A 22892-nucleotide genomic window follows, 5' to 3' on the forward strand; every position below is an offset into this window, starting at 1 on the left:
GAGCAGATAATAGCAGGACAGCTGTTAGATGGAAAATGTGGACATGAAGCAGCACGCAGAGCGGCGGGATATTTGATTTTCATGTTGCCTTTTTGTTTAAGATGAAAGTTCACCGTTTGCAACTGCAGTCAAATTAAAGTATCATCAGTAGTCACGCCTCTGAGGCCTCTACTTGCCTTTGATGCTTGTGCCATGTGCCAGAATTCCTTTTTGAGTTAAGAAGGAAGGAATGCATGGGCATATATATATATATATAAATATATATACTCACAGCGCGTCCAGAAAGTATTCACAGCACTTCATTTTTCCACATTTTGTTATGTTACATCCTATTCCAAAAAGCATGAAATTTTTTCCACAAAATTCTAACCACAATACCCCATAATGACAATGTGAATTTTTTTTTTTTTTTAGATTTGCAATTTCTTGGCACGTAAAGGGCTGAAAATATTGGCAGAATCTGGCTGATGAGTTGTAGCTTTTCTAATATGTTTCATATCAACCCTGTGCCAGACAAAAGCAGACAATGAGTATATATATATATATATATATACACACACACATAGCGCGTCCGGAAAGTATTCACAGCACTTCATTGTTCCACATTTTGTTATGTTACATCCTATTCCAAAAGGCATGAAATTTTTTCCTCAAAATTCTAACCACAATACCCCATAATGACAATGTGAAAAGGTTTTTTTTTTTTTTTTTTTTTTTTTTTTTTTTTTTTTTTTTTTTTTTAGATTTTGCAAATTCATTAAAAATAATCATAAAAACACTAAGAAATCACATGTACATAAGCATTCACAGCCTTTGCCATGGAGCTCAAAATTGAGCTCAGGTGCATCCTGTTTCCACTGATCATCCTTGAGATGTTTCTACAGCTTAATTGGAGTCCACCTGGGGTAAATTCAGTTGATTGGACAGGATTTGGAAAGACACACCCCTGTCTACATATAAGATCCTGCAGTTGACAGTCAGAGCACAAACCAAGCATGAAGACAAAGGAATTGTCTGTAGACCTCCAAAACATGATTGTCTCAAGGCACAAATCAGGGGAAGGGTACAGAAACATTTCTGCTGCTTTGAAGGTCCCAATGAGCTCAGTGGCCTCCATCATCCATAAATGGAAGACGTTCAGATCCACCAGGACTCTTCCTAGAGCTGACCATCTGTCTAAACTGTAGTCAGGGATGTGACCAGCCGATGGTCACTCTGTCAGAGCTCCAGCATTCCTCTATGGAGAGAGGAGAACCTTCCAGAAGGACAACCTGCAGCAATCCACCAATCAGCCCTGTATGGCACAAAATTCGTAAAGTTTGTGTACATTTATTTGGGAAGCATTTTGGCTGCAGACCAGTGTTTTTAATGACCTCTCATGGCCCACCTGTAGAACCGCCACGGCATACCAGAGGTCCACATCCTCATACTTTGGGAATCACTATTATAAGAAATCATAAATAATCGTAATATGAAGCTGAAGCTTTTCTGCATGAAGAGCGAAATGTCTTCAAGGAGCTAAACAAGTCCAGGTGACCTCAATCTTCTTACTTGGAAAATATAATAACACATTATTAACCACATTATAACGACACTGCAGTTTGAATCTGTAAATAAATGCAATTTAGGGTTAATTCAGAGCTCTGCTGCAGGCGGCCTGTTGACATCCATGTATTTTATTTTTTTCCTAATATGACACTTTGGCAAAAGTGAGTAAAGAACTCAGAGGCTTCCTTATATGACTTCAGTTGCAAAAAAAGTTAACTTTCCATTTTTACAGTGTAAGCGTACTGAGTGTGTTACTGTATTATTAAGGTTGTGACTTATGGTTTATTACACCTAAAAATAAGTCAGGTCTGACAATCTTCTGTGTGTAACACTTACGGGATGCCTTATGCCATCGCTGATGTAAAGCAGGACTTTAGGCGATCCCTGTTATTTCATTTTGAAGACGTGTTGCACTTAAAAGCTCAAGAAGGGGCAAAGCAACAGCAGTGCTTATTTTCTGACTTACGTAGCCTAATTATTGTTTTTATCTTTCTGTACTGTGAGTCAGTGGATGTTAAAGGAATATGTGTTTCATAGGAGAACTTCGGGGACTGATTTGTGATGATGATGATGATGGAGTAGCTCAGCACAGAAAGAGTGATGAGAAGTTATCACTGTTTATGTTGAAGACGTTGTACGCTGTGAAGTCGCTTTGATTCCTTCGTCCATCCCTAGTGCCTAAAAGCTGCATTTAGCCTATTTTGATATTTAAGGCAACTTTGTACTGACATGGATTTTGAGAACGCCTCTGTGCTGTGGAGTCTGATGACCATTGATTGTTATTTATAGGGCTGGAAAAGGAATAGTGGGAGGGCAGGGCGGGGTTCTGGGGTCATTGTGATGGAGATGTTAAAGTATCGTCGTACACGTAGAAGAGGCGAGTAACACTGTCGACTCTGCGCTTCACTGGGCGGTTTAGTCACAAAAGCTCTTAATGATTGTACAGTGGAATAGCTGCATCAGTACGGTGGCTGAGAGAGGCCAAATGCAGAAAACACAAATGCAAAAGTCAACGGCATCACTTTTATAATGGGGAGTTGTATAAAAAAAAAAAAAAACACTTGCAAACACAGACAATACAAACAATTTAACGTGTCTGCTGCAAATTCACACAATGTAACCAAAAACAAAGGCTTTGCAAAGCTTCGCCACGCCACAGAAGTAGTGTCAACACACACACACACACACACACACAAAAAAATTCTGCCCAGAGGATTTGAGCTAATGGACCATTCATTGTTTTACACCACTCAAGTATTAGCTGAATTATTTTTTTTTAAATTTATTTTAAAGGATTCTTAACCTCGCCTGCTCGGTCTGTGCAGGAAAAGATCAGACCGAGGTGATGACAAAAAACAGAGGTCTATTTTCTCGTACAGACTGAGCAAGCGAGGTGAAGAATTTGTTTATTATATGGCTATTTTATACATATAAACGCAGAGTTGCGGTATTGCCCGCTGCTGACGTGTTGGGGTCGTAGTCAGACCCGTTCGCTTTCTTCACCTCCATGAAGAACTTGCTGAACAGATGCTCCGGTTGTTAGCTGGTAAGCTTTCAATCGGGGTTTTTTTTTCCGATGCTGTTTAGATATTTATGGAGTACATTGATGTCCGACTTGGTTTTTCTAATTAAAGCTTTCTGGTTTGTAACGAAGTTTTCAATCTGTTCTTGACTGTTAGGAGCTGAGTTTTCATCTTGTTGGTCTTCATTTTACATGTTCACTTCGAACTCGTTTGCTGTTAATTCCTCCATTTTCTTTGTTCGCTTTTTGTTTTGTTTCGCACCGTGAAAATTGTAAACAGTCACAAATCTGATACGCGATCCGGACCGACTGTCATGGTAACGGTCTGATATGGGAAAATATCAGACCAGAAAGGAAAATCAGCCAATCAGTGCTTGTACCATCGTAGCCATATAATAATACTATTAATACTTATTATTTTACTCTTAAGCGAGCTATATTTTTCTGTTTTTTTTTGTATAGATTTGCTACACACTGAACAGCAGAAGTCAGTTTACGTCCTCCAGGTGGAAATGACTGTTTGTGTTGTTGGTACTGCTGTTATGTTGTGGGGCTTTGCGAAGTGTGTGTGTGTGAGAGAGTTATTTCAGTTTGCAAGAAGTTTTTTTTTTTCCCCAAAATGCAGCACTCCCTTATTGCAGATTTACACTGTGGCCCCAATCAGCCACCGTACACTTGGCTCTCTGACTTTGGCGTTTCACAAGCTGGACGCAGCTATCCCATGTTTCACATTTATACAAATTTTATACAGACAACGGGAAGACTTAACATTTTGATTCTGTTCTCGACTTTCAGTGTTCGCCGTATGCTTCACTGAAAATAATGCGTTATTGTGCTGATGTTGGTAATTAATAATGAAATATCTAATGTATCATATTCTGAATGGTGTGGGCCCTTTTTGTTGTTTTTGTTTAAGGTGGTTTACTGATGTCTTTGTTACCATTGTGCATTGCAATTTTATACTTTACCTTCAGAGTAGAGGTTGAACCATGTAATCAAACGTGTATGTAACAATAACAGACATGTGGTACCTTTGGCCCCCCCCCCCCCCCCCCCGGACAACTTATTAAATCTGTTTGTAAATTTGTTTTTTGGTCGTGTTGGCTCTTTTCATACAAACATTATAAAGACATTAAACTAAAGAAGTGATGGTTTTCTCCTCTGCAGTTGCACGTTTTCTTTATTTTTCTCAGGATTTGTACCCTGTAAGTACCCTGTAGTGAGCAAATAGACTGATAAAGGGGTCTACACCCTTCCACTTTAACACAATAACTCAGAGACATAATAAATTAAAAATGCTGTTATCTTATGAATCTCTAAAGGACATATAATGATGAGTTAACTTTGATGCACCAGCTCAACACAAAAAGCAACTTTACAATAAGCAGTGTACTTGTCTGTCACCTGACGGATGTCTCTGGGCTTGTTGCATGAGGGCGTCATGAGGGCTCAGCCACCACAACATAAATGTACATTATTGTTTTTACTGTTTTCTATAATGTATTTGATGATGTGTGAGTCCATCATATGACTTCTCTAATTATCATACCAATCAATCACAGATATTTTGCTGATCAATATATGTTGGGCTGTTCTTCTATGTAAGCCTGCTCCTGTCAGATCTCACAAGCTAAGCGGGAATGGTACTTGGATGGGAGACCAGATGATGCAGGCTCAACACCTTAAACCATATTTAGGTCTTTTGAGCTCATCTCCAAAATCTAGCCTGAGAAACGCAGGTGTTTGATAAAGAAATGTCATTTGAGCATCATTCCAGGCAGCTAACCAAAAATTGTTTCTACCAGTTTAAGGTTTCCAAACTCAGATCAATTGTGTCAAAAGATGATCTTGAGTTGATTATTCATGCATTTGTATCTTCTTGTTTGGACTACTGCAACAGTTTGTTTTCCTGTCTAAACAAAAAGGAGTTGTCCCGTCTACAGCAGGTCCAAAATTCTGCAGCAAGGCTGCTGTCCTGCTCAAACAAAAGGACTCATGTTTCTCCTAAAGTCCCTTCATTGGCTCCCAGTGTCTTTTCATTTCCATTTTAAAATCCTCGTGTGTTGACTTTTACAACTTTGCATGGCCAGGCTCCCCCCTACATTAGAGACCTGTTATGTCCCTACACTCCTTCTCAGACCCTGAGGTTAGTGGATCAGAACCTTCTGAGGGTCTCTTGTACCCACTTTAAGACCCGAGGAGATGGCTCTTTCCAGGCTGTTGCGCTGAGGCTCTGGAATGATCTCCCTTTGTCTCTTTGTTCACTGGACTCTGTTGATGTTTTAAGAGCAAACTTAAAACCCATCTGTTTCTCCAGGCATTCAAACCTTAGTAGTTAGAGGGCTGTTTTATGACCACTGTGTGTGTGTCTTAGTGTTATTTTATTGTGATAATTGTATTTTTACAGAATATTTATCTATGTGTGCCTTTTGTGAAGCACTTTGTGACTTCCCTTGTCTGTGAAAGGTGCTATATACTCGTAAATAAACATTACTTACTTACTTCATAAAAAAGACTTTGAAATTAAAATGGATACCGGAAGGATCACCTTCACTTCCGGCTCAGGTGATCCTTCCACCATCCCCAACTCACCATAGACATTATATACATAGATGCCTCATAACTTGCTGCAACGTAATCCAGCATCACCGTCATATTGGTTGGGTCACTTCACAATAGGCTCACCAGAGTCAATGGAGGATGAGCAAATTTGCCGGTATTTTGTGCTGCTTACGGTTTCAATAACCGGCGCAGTATAGAAACCAGATCGCGTGGGATTACTTTTCATAAATAAGATTGAACAATTATTTTGGTTATTTTACCATTTGTTATATAATAAACGGTTACGTAAGCAGGAGCTGGTCCTCTCATTAATTGTTTCCATCTGACTAGTATTGCAGCTCTTAAGCAAATTTTCGTTAATGCGGAAAAAGGAAGAGTGCATTTGTGCGCATTTCCATCCACTTATGTGCTTTTATTTCACTATTCTTTGGAATTGAGAACCATCATTTCATGCTTCTGTCATTTGTTGTGTCTGGATTTGACAAAGTAAAGCTGCACCACATCACAAAATTAACCCCACTGGACTTACAGTGTGTCAGCACACGCAAGAAGCTGTGAAAAATAGTTCTTTTTCAATGGTTTTAGCTCCCCAGTCCCAGTTACAGACTAACAAGGTAGTTTAAGATCCTGGAATAACCTGGAACTTTCTTTTTTAGAGGTGGGCAGATCGATCCTAATATCGATAATATGGTAATGATAATATGGCTGGTATTGATATTGAAGGATCCTCATGTAAAAAGATCGATACTCAAGCTTTTTTCTCTCCCACACGCACTGACTGTTGTGCACGCAGATTCAAAGTCTACTCTCTGTAAGAACAGCGCTGCGTCACACAACACGGAGCAGTACACCTTTGTATTGTGGTTTGTCAGCCCTCTGCCTCAGGAGACTTTGTTTTAAGTTGTGTTGAGTGATATTTTTTTAAACAAAAATGTTGATTGTGCAGATTTTGTTAATTTTGTTTGACAACAAAATACTTTATTATCATGATAATAAAGTATTTTGTTGTCACGTACAATGTTTGGCAAAATTCTATCCTAGGTCTTTTGGATCCTTTGGATCTATGAAGCTTAAATATGAAAAAGTATTGGTATCGATATCGGCGATACTGGGCCTGTATTTACTTGGTATTGGATCAATACCAAAATTCCCGGTATCGCCCACCTTTATTCTCTTTCTGGCCTTGAAAAATGTTCATCTTAACCTGGTGAGCGAAGCAGAGGAAATTAAAATGTCTGTGTGTGTGTGTGTGTGTGTGTGAGAGAGAGAGAGAGAAATAAATTCAAATGAACAATCCAAACTTGTTTCTTCACTAAATTAAGTCTTTCAGCATGAAAGTATGTATCTTTAATGTGTGACAGCATCCTATATCGTAAATCAATCAATCAATCAATTTTTTTTTATATAGCGCCAAATCACAACAAACAGTTGCCCCAAGGCGCTTTATATTGTAAGGCAAGGCCATACAATAATTATGTAAAACCCCAACGGTCAAAACGACCCCCTGTGAGCAAGCACTTGGCTACAGTGGGAAGGAAAAACTCCCTTTTAACAGGAAGAAACCTCCAGCAGAACCAGGCTCAGGGAGGGGCAGTCTTCTGCTGGGACTGGTTGGGGCTGAGGGAGAGAACCAGGAAAAAGACATGCTGTGGAGGGGAGCAGAGATCGATCACTAATGATTAAATGCAGAGTGGTGCATACAGAGCAAAAAGAGAAAGAAACAGTGCATCATGGGAACCCCCAGCAGTCTACGTCTATAGCAGCATAACTAAGGGATGGTTCAGGGTCACCTGATCCAGCCCTAACTATAAGCTTTAGCAAAAAGGAAAGTTTTAAGCCTAATCTTAAAAGTAGAGAGGGTGTCTGTCTCCCTGATCTGAATTGGGAGCTGGTTCCACAGGAGAGGAGCCTGAAAGCTGAAGGCTCTGCCTCCCATTCTACTCTTACAAACCCTAGGAACTACAAGTAAGCCTGCAGTCTGAGAGCGAAGCGCTCTATTGGGGTGATATGGTACTACGAGGTCCCTAAGATAAGATGGGACCTGATTATTCAAAACCTTATAAGTAAGAAGAAGAATTTTAAATTCTATTCTAGAATTAACAGGAAGCCAATGAAGAGAGGCCAATATGGGTGAGATATGCTCTCTCCTTCTAGTCCCCGTCAGCACTCTAGCTGCAGCATTTTGAATTAACTGAAGGCTTTTTAGGGAACTTTTAGGACAACCTGATAATAATGAATTACAATAGTCCAGCCTAGAGGAAATAAATGCATGAATTAGTTTTTCAGCATCACTCTGAGACAAGACCTTTCTGATTTTAGAGATATTGTGTAAATGCAAAAAAGCAGTCCTACATATTTGTTTAATATGCGCTTTGAATGACATATCCTGATCAAAAATGACTCCAAGATTTCTCACAGTATTACTAGAGGTCAGGGTAATGCCATCCAGAGTAAGGATCTGGTTAGACACCATGTTTCTAAGATTTGTGGGGCCAAGTACAATAACTTCAGTTTTATCTGAGTTTAAAAGCAGGAAATTAGAGGTCATCCATGTCTTTATGTCTGTAAGACAATCCTGCAGTTTAGCTAATTGGTGTGTGTCCTCTGGCTTCATGGATAGATAAAGCTGGGTATCATCTGCGTAACAATGAAAATTTAAGCAATACCGTCTAATAATACTGCCTAAGGGAAGCATATATAAAGTGAATAAAATTGGTCCTAGCACAGAACCTTGTGGAACTCCATAATTAACTTTAGTCTGTGAAGAAGATTCCCCATTTACATGAACAAATTGTAATCTATTAGACAAATATGATTCAAACCACCGCAGCGCAGTGCCTTTAATACCTATGGCATGCTCTAATCTCTGTAATAAAATTTTATGGTCAACAGTATCAAAAGCAGCACTGAGGTCTAACAGAACAAGCACAGAGATGAGTCCACTGTCCGAGGCCATAAGAAGATCATTTGTAACCTTCACTAATGCTGTTTCTGTACTATGATGAATTCTAAAACCTGACTGAAACTCTTCAAATAGACCATTCCTCTGCAGATGATCAGTTAGCTGTTTTACAACTACCCTTTCAAGAATTTTTGAGAGAAAAGGAAGGTTGGAGATTGGCCTATAATTAGCTAAGATAGCTGGGTCAAGTGATGGCTTTTTAAGTAATGGTTTAATTACTGTAAATGAATCTCTGCTGCTTCTAACAAACCAAACCGTGGGAAAATCGGGTAAAAATTCGGAGAGTTATGGATTATTTGGAGTTACAGCTTCAGGCAGTACAAATAAATGCACAGGGGGCGCATTAGAGACCCATCCAAGATGTATCAGCGCGGCCGCCATGCGGCGTGTAGGAAAAAAAACAAACAAAAAAAATGCGACGTGTAGGAAAAAAAACAAAAACAAAAAAAATGCGACGTGTAGGTATATAATGTCTATGCAACTCCCTGGATCCGCTCACATTGCTTCCTAGACTCCGCATGATTTGTCACTTTATTCTGAAGGCGGAACTCAAGTGACAAAACTAAAGAAGGTGTGAAGCGAAAACGAACAATTTTGTTGAATGCACACAAAAAAATGCTGACGCCTTCTCTGTAAGAAACTTAAAAAAAATAAAATTTTTGTATATCGCTTTCAATTTATAACGATTATACTGTGACTTTTTTGTGGCGTTGTGTTTTGTTCGTTTGTTTAATGTATTTGTTGAAATAAAGTTTTGAAAAAAAAAAATGGTGTGACAAGGCAAAGATTCTCGATGAGGAAACAAGATGATAAACCCCCACACGCATGTCCTTCCTGTCATGGAAAAATACAATTTTTAAACACCCCGTTTAATCCTGAATAACAAATTGGGGCGCGTTTTGAAGCATCACAGTGACTTCTTGATCCATCTTTTGTCAACTTGTACAAACTTTGTATACACATAGTTTGGAAATTTTCGAGCTGTTCAAACATTTGATCCAGATTCATTCATGTTCAGACGTCTTTAAACTGGGTATTCCTAGTGAGTACACCTTGAAATTTCTCGATTGTCCTCCGTTGGGGTAAAAAGTTGAAGCAAAAGCAGCGTTTGTTGCGGTTCTGGCTGAGAAATCAGTTTTGGATCGAGTTGCCAAGTATACGCTTTATAAGCTAGCCAGTTGCCAGGTATACACTTTATAAGACAGACGGAGTAAACTGTTTCATCCGTTAACAGTGTTTATCTCTAAATTTGTTTTTAAGGTGCACACCTATTTATATGTTGCAAAGAATCTGGCAGCAAAAATGACAGATCAGTTTAAACTTTACATTGTGACCCAGGCGTCAAGTGATTATGACAAATTATAATGGTGTTATGTCTATGTTTAATTTTGTTTTAATACATTTGTATTTCGGGCATCTAATTGTGTAAGAAAATATATTTTGGGAAATATCTTATTTTTATTTTTTTTTTTCCAGCTTAGCCTGCAGTTGAACGTTTAACGTGTGATCACCAACACGTGCGCACCAGGACGTTCAATTCACTTGTCTTTTGCCCGAGGGCACCATCTTAGTCTATCAAGTGTCTTTGAAAATACTGTCTCACTCTCTGTCTTCCTGCGCATAACGGCAGGAAAAACTTCATCTGCCGCGGATCTCTCAGGTTCACAAGGTGAGTTAACTAAATAAACCCGTCGGTCAGCAAGTGTCCGTCTTAGTAAATATAAAGCGCAGCTAATTTCACTGAGACGAAAACTAGCTAATTTAGCTAGCTGTGTTTAGCCGGTGTTAGCTACGTAGTGATGCTGGAGGCTGCAGTTAAAATGTGAGTTACGACACAATAATGACACAAACATTGTTAATCCATCCAGGCACGTGTCACATGTACTCTGGAGTTATTTGGTCACAGATTTTGCGTAGTGTTTGTTTGAGAAGAGATAAAGTACAGGTGAAACTCAGTAGCCAGAAAAATAGGCACACCTGCTCAGTAATAAATTCAAGTGCTTTGTGATAATCCAAGGTTCCTCGGTGAGGTCGAGTTTTAGGTGTTGCTGACACGGATCATCTGTCAAGGACATATGTAAATATTGAACATAAAACAAAATAAAGGCAGTGCTGTCTGTGTAGCCGTATTTGCATAGTGAACTTTTATTTCATAAATGGCATCTCTCTCATTGGTCAGTATAGGTCACGTGGTCATGAGGCTACTATTTGTACCTGTATTTGCTGTTGATACGTAGATTCCTAAACTACCTTAACCACAACCACTAATCCTAACTCCATAACAAGGCTGCCCTATGTACAAATAGAATGTAAGATTATTAATACAGCTGCGTATGAATACGCTTCCTAAAAGAAAAACCTCCAAAGAATATGCTCTGTATAGGTTGCAAATCAGAAATATTCCATATGTGCAGCAGACGTCTGCTACTGCACACAACTTCTGGAATTGTCCAAAACCACATGGCCTGGAAGCAGAAATCCATTCGTTCGTTTTCTGTTCCTGCTTACGCCAATCAAGTGTCATGGGCGGCGGGGGGGTTTGACCAACAAGCCTCAGGGGCGACATAGGAGTTCTTCTTCTATAGTTTAGTGGTATACAGTGGATGAAATATGCACATTCCTCCCTTAAGTAAAAATGATTACCTCAAGATGAAGTACTTCTTTACACACTGTAGTCCTTGTATTCATGCCTTCAAAATAAGTTCATTTTATTACTTTTAATACAAAGTGGATATTTTTGTGACTGGAAGAGGACTTACTTTGGCTATTTGTCCAGAACACGCTGTGACGGGAGCTCAAGAGTGTGGCACAGGGGCGTCTGGGGTGATGTGGCAGGATCTGGGGGGTTTATGGTTAGGGTTAGGGGAAGGGAGAGTGATGTGGGGGTGGTCTGGGTGGGGTTATGGTTAAGGTTAGGAGAATGGAGAGTGATATGCGGAGTCTGGGTGGGGTTATGGTTAGGGGAATGGAGAGTGATGTGGGGGGTGGTCTGGGTGGGGATATGGTTAAGGTTAGGAGAATGGAGAGTGATATGCGGAGTATAGGTGGGGTTATGGTTAAGGTTATGGGAATGGAGAGTGATGTGGGGGGTCTGGGTGGGGTTATGGTTCAGGTTAGGAGAATGGAGAGTGATACAGGGGAGTCTGGGTGGGGTTATGTTAGGGGAAGGGAGAGTGATGTGGGGGGTCTGGGTGGGGTTATGTTAGGGGAAGGGAGAGTGATGTGGGGGGTCTGGGTGGGGTTATGTTAGGGTTAGGGGAATGGAGAGTGATGTGGGGGGGTCTGGGTGGGGTTATGGTTAGGGTTAGGGGAAGGGAGAGTGATGTGGGGGGTCTGGGTGGGGTTATGTTAGGGTGTGGGGAAGGGAGAGTGATGTGGGGGGGTCTGGGTGGTGTTATGGTTAAGGTTAGGAGAATGGAGAGTGATGTGGGGGGTCTGGGTGGGGTTATGTTAGGGTTAGGGGAATGGAGAGTGATATGCGGTGTCTGTTTGGGGTTATGGTTAGGGTTAGGGGAATGGAGAGTGGTGTGGGGGGTCTGGGTGGGGTTATGGTTAAGGTTAGGGGAATGGAGAGTGATGTGGGCGTTCTGGGTGGGGTTATGTTAGGGTTAGGGGAATGGAGAGTGATGTGGGGGGTCTGGGTGGGGTTATGGTTAAGGTTAGGAGAATGGAGAGTGATGTGGGGGGTCTAGGTGGGGTTATGTTAGGGTTAGGGGAATGGAGAGTGATATGTGGGGTCTGGGTGGGGTTATGGTTAGGGAAATGGAGAGTGATGTGGGGGGTCTGGGTGGGGTTATGGTTAAGGTTAGGGGAATGGAGAGTGATGTGGGGGGGGTCTGGGTGGGGTATGTTTAAGGTAGGGGAATGGAGAGTGATGTGGGGGGTCTGGGTGGGGTTATGGTTAAGGTTAGGGGAATGGACAGTGATGTGGGGGGTCTGGGTGGGGTTATGGTTAAGGTTAGGGGAATGGAGAGTGATGTGGGGGGGGTCTGGGTGGGGTTATGGTTAAGGTTATGGGAATGGAGAGTGATGTGGGGGGTCTGGGTGGGGTTATGGTTAAGGTTATGGGAATGGGGAGTGATGTGGGCGGTCTGGGTGGGGTTATGGTTAAGGTTAGGGGAATGGAGAGTGATGTGGGCGGTCTGGGTGGGGTTATGGTTAAGGTTAGGGGAATGGAGAGTGATGCGGGGGGGTCTGGGTGGGGTTATGGTTAAGGTTAGGGGAATGGAGAGTGATGCAGGGGGGGTCTGGGTGGGGTTATGGTTAAGGTTATGGGAATGGGGAGTGATGCGGGGGGGGTCTGGGTGGGGTTATGGTTAAGGTTATGGGAATGGGGAGTGATGCGGGGGGGGGTCTGGGTGGGGTTATGGTTAAGGTTATGGGAATGGGGGGTGATGTGGGCGGTCTGGGTGGGGTTATGGTTAAGGTTAGGGGAATGGAGAGTGATGTGGGCGGTCTGGGTGGGGTTATGTTAGGGTTAGGGAAGGGAGAGTGATGTGGGGGGTCGGGTGGGGTTATGGTTAAGGTTAGGAGAATGGAGAGTGATGTGGGGGGGGTCTAGGTGGGGTTATGTTAGGGTTAGGGGAATGGAGAGTGATATGTGGGGTCTGGGTGGGGTTATGGTTATGGTTAGGGGAATGGAGAGTGATATGTGGGGTCTGGGTGGGGTTATGGTTATGGTTAGGGGAATGGAGAGTGATGTGGGGGGTCTGGGTGGGGTTATGGTTAAGGTTAGGGGAATGAGAGTGATGTGGGGGGGTCTGGGTGGGGTTATGGTTAAGGTTAGGGGAATGGAGAGTGATGTGGGGGGTCTGGGTGGGGTTATGGTTAAGGTTAGGGGAATGGAGAGTGATGTGGGCGGTCTGGGTGGGGTTATGGTTAAGGTTAGGGGAATGGAGAGTGATGTGGGGGGTCTGGGTGGGGTTATGGTTAAGGTTAGGGGAATGGAGAGTGATGTGGGGGGTCTGGGTGGGGGTTATGGTTAAGGTTATGGGAATGGGGAGTGATGTGGGCGGTCTGGGTGGGGTTATGGTTAAGGTTAGGGGAATGGAGAGTGATGTGGGGGGTCTGGGTGGGGTTATAGTTAAGGTTATGGGAATGGGGAGTGATGTGGGGGGTCTGGGTGGGGTTATGGTTAAGGTTAGGGGAATGGAGAGTGATGTGGGGGGTCTGGGTGGGGTTATGGTTAAGGTTATGGGAATGGGGAGTGATGTGGGCGGTCTGGGTGGGGTTATGGTTAAGGTTAGGGGAATGGAGAGTGATGTGGGCGGTCTGGGTGGGGTTATGGTTAAGGTTAGGGGAATGGAGAGTGATGTGGGGGTCCTGGGTGGGGTATGGTTAAGGTTAGGGGAATGGAGAGTGATGTGGGCGGTCTGGGTGGGGTTATGGTTAAGGTTAGGGGAATGGAGAGTGATGTGGGGGGGTCTGGGTGGGGTTATGGTTAAGGTTAGGGGAATGGAGAGTGATGTGGGGGGTCTGGGTGGGGTTATGGTTAAGGTTAGGGGAATGGAGAGTGATGTGGGCGGTCTGGGTGGGGTTATGCTTAAGGTTAGGGGAATGGAGAGTGATGTGGGGGGTCTGGGTGGGGTTATGGTTAGGGGAAGGGATAGGGTTACACATAGCAAAATAAAAAACTGCGTCACTAACATATTAAAAGTCCAGTGACATCATCATACTCAACCAATCACAGCATGTTCCAGACAAATAGCCAAAGTAAGTCTTCTTCCGGTCACAGAAAAATATCCACTGCCCTTTTAATGTCCTTTCAGAGGTATAACTGTTAGACTATGCGTACACACATGCACGCACCAAAAAAAGTGCTCGTCAAGATTTTCCCCCTTTAGAATGTTGTGTTATGGCATTATTACTGATGCAGCCATGTAGCAGTGTTGTAATTTAATTTTGCTGCTCTTTTAGGTGTAGCTTTTCATGGCTTCACACACATTTGCTCGTTTAATATTTAACAGAAACAGCCAAACTGTGAATATCAAATATGAATCATTAGCAGAACTGGTGTATCTAGTGGTCAATTAAATGTTTCATAATAACTACAACACTTCCCTCTGAAATATTGTGGAGCAAAATTCATGTCAAATGCTGATGATGAGGTAAGAGTGCCTCACCACATTATGTGAGTCCTTCAATAAAAGTACTTAGTTTGCACCTTTGACAGTCAGGTGACTGTCAGTTTTGCCTTAGTCTCAGATGCTGTAAGCCCTTTGATTATTTTGTTAGCATTGCTTCCCTTTTCCCCCCTTCAGCACGACCTGCGTCAGCACTCTGAGGGCGGTGTGTTTTTGCACTCCCAAGAGAAACGAGTGTAACAGCAGCTCGCGGTGTGTATGTTATTTTAAACAAGCAGCATTATGTTTGTTGTATCCTTTGGTGAGGCAGGCCGAGGTTAAGCCCCCGTCACACAGAGCAAGAATGTGCAGGAACCAGGCTGATTATGATGGCAAATATTACCATCATCAACGCAGTCAGGAGGGAAAGAGGCATGGTCAGCAGTGTCAGAACGCATCCAGATTACCTCGTCCACACCTGCACACTGCCGTCCAAAGTGTATGTAAACAACAGTTTAGATGACACAGACTGCTGTCAGACGGCTATAAAAGGCGCTGAAGACTGACCGATGTTCGAACGTCTGGATGCCAAACACAGGACCAGAATGGGAGACAGTGCTATGTTCCTCCCACGCACGTCTGCCCATGCACGTGTGGGGCTGAAATTGTCACTCAGCTGTCTGTGTGTGTGTGTGTGTGTGTGTGTGTGTGTGTGTGTGTGTGTGTGTGTGTGTGTGTGTGTGTGTGTGTGTGTGTGTGTTCATAAAGACTGCATGAGCCACTAAGCATGCACACATGGTGCACGTGTGTGCATGCCACTGGACACCTTTGCTGAAAGTTTGCTGGCAGTGGGCCAAGCAGTCACACCGTCTGTCACACGCAGCCTTTCCAGTGAACTTTAATTTATTTTTTGCTCACTTCAGGAGCACAACACAACTCTGTACACCGTGATGTCGGTCGGATTATCACATGGTATTTAATCTTTGCAGCCAGGGTGAGGCTTCTCACCACAGGCTGTGGTTTGGTTCCCGTGCACTCTGCACTGTGAAGCGTTTGTGGTTCTGTGCTGGAGGTGAGTTTCAGCTTTAATAATGTTGTCACGGCCTGGAAAACAGTTCCACGTCACACCTCCTACAGAGTTTAGATGATCAGGTAATAATATGCATATTACAGCAGTGAGATCCGTTCAGCTCCATGTCTGACGTGTGCTATGACACATTATTGCACGAGACCACGGAGAGATGCAGCGGCACACGGTACTTTGAGTTTGCGCGCTGTTCACACCCACTATACATGATGAATATGTGCCACATACATGTTTTTACATATCAACATGCCCTTTGCCCTCTCTGGCATTGTTGTTGACCCACCTCCACTGGGTCCAGTGGAGGTGGACATACATGGCACAACATGCCGGCAGGCTTTGCTGTGACCGATCGATCTCAGAGCTCAATCAACCACGATCAGATCATTTCAGATGCTGTTTTGATGCTGTCAGAATATTTAGACTGCGATCAGATGATGCAAAAAACTGCATATAGATGCCATCAGATGTGTGTCCCCGGGACAGCTGAGTGAGTGGGACCAAATATGTAGGTGTTCACAGACTGCAGTCCATTGGTCTTCAGACCACAAGTTAATAATTCCCGATTGTGGCCGGATGTGTCATTCTGACATAATTCAGCATCTACCGGCGTATGTGTGATTGGGTATTAGGGTTTTTGAAATACTTTATTTTTATTAACTGTACTGCTAATTTATGTAATGATAGTTTTCATTGACTGAAACAGATTTAAGAATAATTCAAAATAAAGTGGAATAGTGTCTCCCTAACACTGTTTTTCAGAGGAGCAGTTTAGGATTAATGCTGTGTTCACACCGGACGCCATGCGAGCAACAGCGGCGAGAGGTTGCATGTAATTTCTATGGAAGGACGCGTTGTGGTGCCACAAAAGTCCAAGCCACGCGATGGATGCAAATAAAGCAACACGAATAAAGCAATTTTGAGCGATTGGCGCGTTTGTGGCGCGATATCGTGTTGCGTCACGTCACCCTCTTCCCCAAGTTGAAAAATCTGAACTTTTTCATCTTGTTGCGCCGCGATGACCAATCAGGGACTAGATATGTAGTGACGTGGAGATGTCTGGAATTTATACTTGATGTGGACATGTCCTGTCTATGACAATCAGCCTGTGAGCAGGACTTATGTCCCTTTTGTCCTTTACTTAATAAAATTATGACAGAGTTTGAGGGGAGAGCGATGAACTGCAGCAGCCATTTTTTTTTTCTTTGTTCACATGTGCTCGTGCGAACAGGACAGGAGGTCCTCAAACTGTGTCTTGGGGGGTCGGAAGTACTGCTGAAAGCGGCCATCATGCAGACGCAGCTCCTGCAGCAATTGATAAATTTGTGGCGTCGCGTGGCATCCGGTGTGAATGCGGCTCAAGCAGAGTGACACACCGGGCAATGGTGACGCGTCCATTGCCAGGTGAGGGACATGAATTTGTGACGTTGAGTGGCGTCTGGTGTGAACACGGCTTAAGGGTGAATTCTGGCTGAATCCTTAAATTATCAGTGCAGAGGTCAGTGTTCTTGCATTTTTAATGCAAGGCCAAATTACGGCCATCAGGTATTGCGAAGACTTTGCATCTGTCCGTCTCTGTGCTCAGCATACCTCCATTCCTATTACTGTCAGGGGCTTCAAATTAACAGGGAACATTCTTTGGACACAGACCTTGGACAAGTTCAAAGATGGCTAACCTTGACCTATTTTAAAGTGTCAAAAGGTCACATTCTGTTTCCTGTTTTTATGCTAATACAGCAGTATTTTAGCATTGCGTTATATTTTTAATTTTATTATTATTATTATTTTTTTTGCATTTATGAGGCTTCATGTGCAGTTTTTCATGTGGGCAGTAGGGCTGCAGCTATCGATTATTTTAGTAATCGAGTATTCTATCGATTATTCTGGCGATTAATCGAGTAATTGGATAAAAAGTACGTTTGCGTTTTTAAACATCGATAGTCCAGGGCTCTCCTTAAGCAATGGCACAATGTCACTGCGCCAAAGTGTTGGCATTTTGATGAAATGGCCATGGGATGTGGCTTTCTGTTTTGTTTTCTCCAACTTGTAAAATGTAACCATTTAAGTTTTTTTTTTGTTTTTTTTTTTTGTTTTTTTTTTAAGGTTGAGGGACTGGGTCCCTGTGTGATTTTTTTTTTTTTTTTTTTTTTTCCTCTTCCCTTTCTCTGCAATTCAGCAGATGCATTTCAGCTGGAGGTTGAACATGCAGCCTCGCAGTCAGTTTTATTATTATTATTTTATTTAAGTCACCGTGTTTGTGAAGTATTGTGTGTTGTCCAAAAGCCCCTCACACCGTGCAGAGAGCAGCCGGCCACCGTCCCTCCCCACGTAGGGCAGACCGTGTATTTTTTAAAACTAGACAAACACACTGCTTCGCTTTAGATGCACAGTAAGTCTATTTCAGATGATCGGCGTGGACCATCTATCTCTCAAAAGGCTTTATTTTACTCTGTGTCACGCTGGAAAGCAGTAGCTATCGTTGCTAATTTCATTAGCTGTTATGCTCCAGTCTTCTTCTGTTTTTGTTTTCCTGTGGACGTTGCAGCGCCACACAGGCCTGGAATATGTACTACAACGTTAAACGAAGCTTTGAGGCACAGAATTTGCCTCGAACATTTTTCGTAATCGAATTATTCGAGTTACTCGACTAATCGTTTCAGCCCTAGTGGGCAGATATTTAGTTTTTCCCTAGGAAAAAAAACTCTCATTCAACATGTATCACATTGGATAAACAAACAAACAGAAAACTCCAGTAAATTTCTGTATAAATCCAAGTCTTAATTATTATGCAACATCTTCAGACACAAATGAGGTCTCTGCAAAACCTAGAACTTCGGGGTCATCACTGAGCAGATGGATTACTTGCCGCAGCCACAATTACATTACTGGAAATAGATCTGGGACATGTGACTCCACTGGTTGTGTTGTAGAATAAAAGAAACTGCATCCACCAGCGAGCGCTCAGAACTGCCTCGAATCAAAGGTCTCACGCTTAAAAACTGTTTGATGTTTAAAGGTTACAGTCAGTGCACGGTCTGTATGTGCACTTGCATGTGCATTGCTTGTTTCGGATCACACCTGAATGAATTAAACTCATGTTTGTATCCCATTAGGAATCATTTTACATCACCTAACACTCCTAAATAAAACAGCTCATCAGGAAGCCATCATCACACTGATCTTCTGCTAACATGGCTAATCCAGATGTGGTTACTGTCCGGGTCTTCTCTCTAAACTGTTGGTCAGTAGCTGTGCTTCATCATCATTGCTAAATTATTATGTGCCAAAATGTGTTGTGTAATGTGATCCATCTGTACACTTGGGTTATCATTAGGAGTATTTTATTCTCTGTGCCTGTTTTTTTCAGGGGCATCCGCTACCTTAGCAAACACTGTCGCCAGCGCTATGCCATGATTGGTGATATGTTGCGCAAAGAACAACATGATATAGTCTTACTACAGGAGGTTGGTGAAAGATACACACTTCTTTATCCAGTCAGGGTAAAATCACTTGATTCTGCTCTTTTGTCATTGATGTTAGGGCTGCAGCTAGCTGTTATTTTAACAATCAACTCATCGGAAATGTGAAAAATGTCAAATGTTTTCTAGAGCCCAAGATAATGACATGAAATGTCTTGTTTTGCCCACAGCTCAAAGATATTCTGCTAACTGCAAGAGAGGTGTGAATAAAGTGGTAAAATAAAGATGAAAATAGTCACATTTAAAAGCTGAAATCAGAGAATTTGGATTTTTTTTTAATAACTCAAAATTGTGATTAAGCCATTATCAAAATAGTTGTTGATTAAATTAATAGTCAATTAATAATTGATTAATTGTTGCAACTCAAATTGATATGCACGTGTTTTATGTTCTGACCACTTCTGTGTCATGAATTCACTTGCAGGTCTGTTTCTCGTTTCTCTACCATGTGACGCTTCTTTAAAATGACGTAATATTTGTTCTGCCTCAGGTGTGGAGTGAGAAGGACTATCTGTCCTTGAACAAGAAGCTGGCCTGCACTCATCCTCACTCTCATTACTTCAAAAGGTAATGTTCTGATCTCTAGATTGTCAAAGCTTTGAAAGCCTGCTGAATATGTCTTTGAATTTGCAATTAAAATTCAAAGACTAATCAACTTTCTGTATAAGAAAAAATAATTTGCCATTACAGGCAGTGAGGAATAAGATTTTCCCAGCATTCTGCACCCTAATTCTTTCTCAGCCCTCCCATTCCAAGGCACAAGACTGAGATTAATCAAAGGCTCTGCTTCTCTAATCCTCCCTTTAGTTCACAAAACATCAACCCCAATAGATAAAATTCTCACAAGAACTGAAATCTTGCAACTCTTCATGCGGTACCTTTACGACCGGTCCTGTACTGCACATGACCTCAAAACAAACGTGTATATCACAGTAAAAGATTTAAACTGATAATGTGTTTATCTCACGAGGAAAGAATTGTCAAGCCTGTTTTTTCTAAAGTTAAGCTTTTTATTTTTTTGAGAACACACATATCGGTGGTATCTGAGAATACAATCAGATACTAATCTGAAAGCATTAGTAAGACTACACACTGTACTGTAAGTGTATGCTTGAAATTGTTGTTATACCTTACACTGTGAACATAAACCTCGATTAAAGACTCTGAACTTTCATAACATACACATGCTTGTTACAGCTGTAATGCAACCATTAAGGTTTTTGGACACTGAGCTTCATTTACTTAAGGTTTGCATGAATAAAAATGTACACAAGCACCATTGCACTTGCAAAAATACACCTGTATACTGATTTGAGAACAGTGTGTGACCTTCTGCGCAATGATGATTGTGTCTTGTCAAATATGCAGAATAGCACATATTGTCAGTTTAGCTCGTTTGCCTTCATGGATATGCAGTTTGGCATTTGTCACAAAACTGGTGGGAGAAGCATCCAAGTAGGTGAGGTTTTGCATACGCAGCGCCATTTATGGCCCCTTCACACATAGTGCGAAGTTTGGACGAAAACGGCAAAACAGTTCGAAATTAGCACCCGAAACATCATGCCGACGGGCAGGCATGCATGAACCCGGTGCGAGAGTTCGTGCATGCGCCGGTGTCCGTTGAGCAGGAACAGTGCCAGGTGCACCACATGGCGCCGCTTATGTGGACGAAATAAAAACCAGCTGGTACGTGTGGAACCACATCGTGCCGCTTATGTGGAATAATAATAAAAAAAAAAAAACATACCACTCGGGATGCGAATTCCAGCCTTTCAAAACCTCTGATTCCCAGTCAGAGACTTTACCACTGAGCTACAGACCTGTTCTGTGAAAGCTACAGGAATCTGCCTCATATCAGGAAGGACATGAAAGTATTACAAAAAAAAAAAAATTAAAATCACACACCATATAAAAAACACTGCATTTATCAGGCGAGAAATACAAATATGATCCGTCTGTTCCTCTGGTGATGACCCATGGTCACAGACATACAGTCATGAAATGACATGAATGAGAAGCAGTGTGCTCTGATCATGTCCTCATCTACTGGTCAGGAGCGTCCAGTCGGCTGTGCGTGTTCTGCCCGACATGCTTGTCTTGTGGACGGCGAGCCACAGCACAGACACCACGTCATGTGGAACAGAGCTCACGTGGGTGACATGATGGTCAGATCGCCCACTGCGTGTTCTGATCTGACGGTCCGTTTCAACCTGGGGGGCTGTCAGTGTCCGTTCCGTGCATGTGCTCGCTTGCTGCAGCTTGTCACCACCACAGCGATATGTTTTTATTTATGTCCACGTAAATACAGCAGTCAGACACACGTGCCTCACAGTGGACAGTTGTTAGTCCATGTCTGTCCAAACACAGTAGGTGTTGTCCAGCTGGAATGTCCTGAATGACAGATCGCCTCAGGTACTTCTGTCGGAAGCCACGCCTCTTGTGAGTGGAGCACACACACTCGTGGGGAACTTAGACAAATTTCAGAGCAGTACGACAGTGATTGTCTGCAGTCTGCTGTTGCGCCAAGAGTGTGACTGGCCACACATTTTCTCTGCTGTTGCGCCATGAGTGTGACTGGCCACACATTTTCTAAGTGCCATGTGAGCGGTGTTAGGTGTTCGTGTGTGTCATCTGGAATTTGGCCGCCACCTGCCACGAGTGGGTGTGATGGGTTCGCACAGCGCACCCTTTGTCTTTCAGGCGCTTGTGTGCGCAAATAGTTGTAGCAACAGGTGTACGAGGTGTTGGCGACAGGGACGACATTACATGATTCCTGCGTTATGCGCACTAAGTGTGCACTTCGTCCAAATTTCACACTATGTGAAGGGGCCCTTAGCAAAATCAAAAGGAAATTTTGGTGTGTTGACAGCATCTGCATTTTTCAAGTTTGAAGCCTTGGCGTTAACTGATTGCACTTGACAGCCTGCTGTTCCAGAACAGAGCTTGCACAGAAATAAAAAATACAAATACATCATTGTAAACATTGGATGTATTTCATTTTAATTTGGCAGCATGGTGGATTAGTGGTTCGCAGTGTTGCTTCACAGCAAGAAGGTCATGGGATCGATTCCCACCTGTGGCCTTTCTGTGTGGAGTTTGCATGTTCTCCCTGTGTTTGTGTGGGTTTCCTCCGGGTGCTCCGGCTTCCTCCCACTTCCAAAGACATGCAGGTTAGGTGGATTGGAAACTTTATAACTGTCCAGCTCTGCCTTATAAAAGAGATCTAGATCTCAGTGGGACTAACCTGGTTCAATAAAGATTAAATTAAATTTAATTCATCCTTGTTTCTTTAAGAATGAATGTCTCCATGTGTAACAGGTAGACCAAATTTAGAGTATGGTGGCGCTGGGATTGTGGGTGGGGGGAGCACCCCCCACACTCCTGGGAGGAGAAGCTGTTGCATTTTGTCTTTTTCAAATACCATTGGAAGCCATTTCCTGCAACTTCATAAGCAGAAGAGACTTGGAAAAACATCATCTGGAAAAAAAAGAGAGATTCTGCTTGGTTGCCCACAAACTGAAAAATAAAATAATAATAATAATAATTAAATAAAAATTTAAAAACAAACAAATAAACGTACATGCAAGTATCGACCTTGCTTATTTATTGTTGTATTTGTATGATGCATGCTTTGTTATTATGCTTATGTCATTTTATAAACACACAAATAAAT

At 42.4% G+C, this 22892-nt stretch overlaps 1 protein-coding gene across 2 annotated transcripts in view; it reads left to right on the forward strand.

Annotated features, from left to right (window-relative positions):
* Window positions 1–10165: 10165 nt before the first annotated feature.
* Window positions 10166–22892, forward strand: part of smpd2b (sphingomyelin phosphodiesterase 2b) — a 40824-nt gene continuing 28097 nt past the window's right edge. The window contains exons 1-4 of one of the 2 annotated variants that reach the window (XM_034165480.1): window positions 10166–10263; window positions 18854–18981; window positions 19108–19204; window positions 19710–19786. In XM_034165480.1, the coding sequence (XP_034021371.1) occupies window positions 18932–18981; window positions 19108–19204; window positions 19710–19786 (224 nt within the window). In that variant the 5' untranslated portion in view covers window positions 10166–10263; window positions 18854–18931. The remainder of the gene's footprint in view (window positions 10264–18853; window positions 18982–19107; window positions 19205–19709; window positions 19787–22892) is intronic. The other variant, XM_034165486.1, reaches the window with a different exon arrangement.

The sequence above is a fragment of the Thalassophryne amazonica genome, chromosome 3 (assembly GCF_902500255.1).
Source record: "Thalassophryne amazonica chromosome 3, fThaAma1.1, whole genome shotgun sequence".
Taxonomy (NCBI): domain Eukaryota; kingdom Metazoa; phylum Chordata; class Actinopteri; order Batrachoidiformes; family Batrachoididae; genus Thalassophryne; species Thalassophryne amazonica.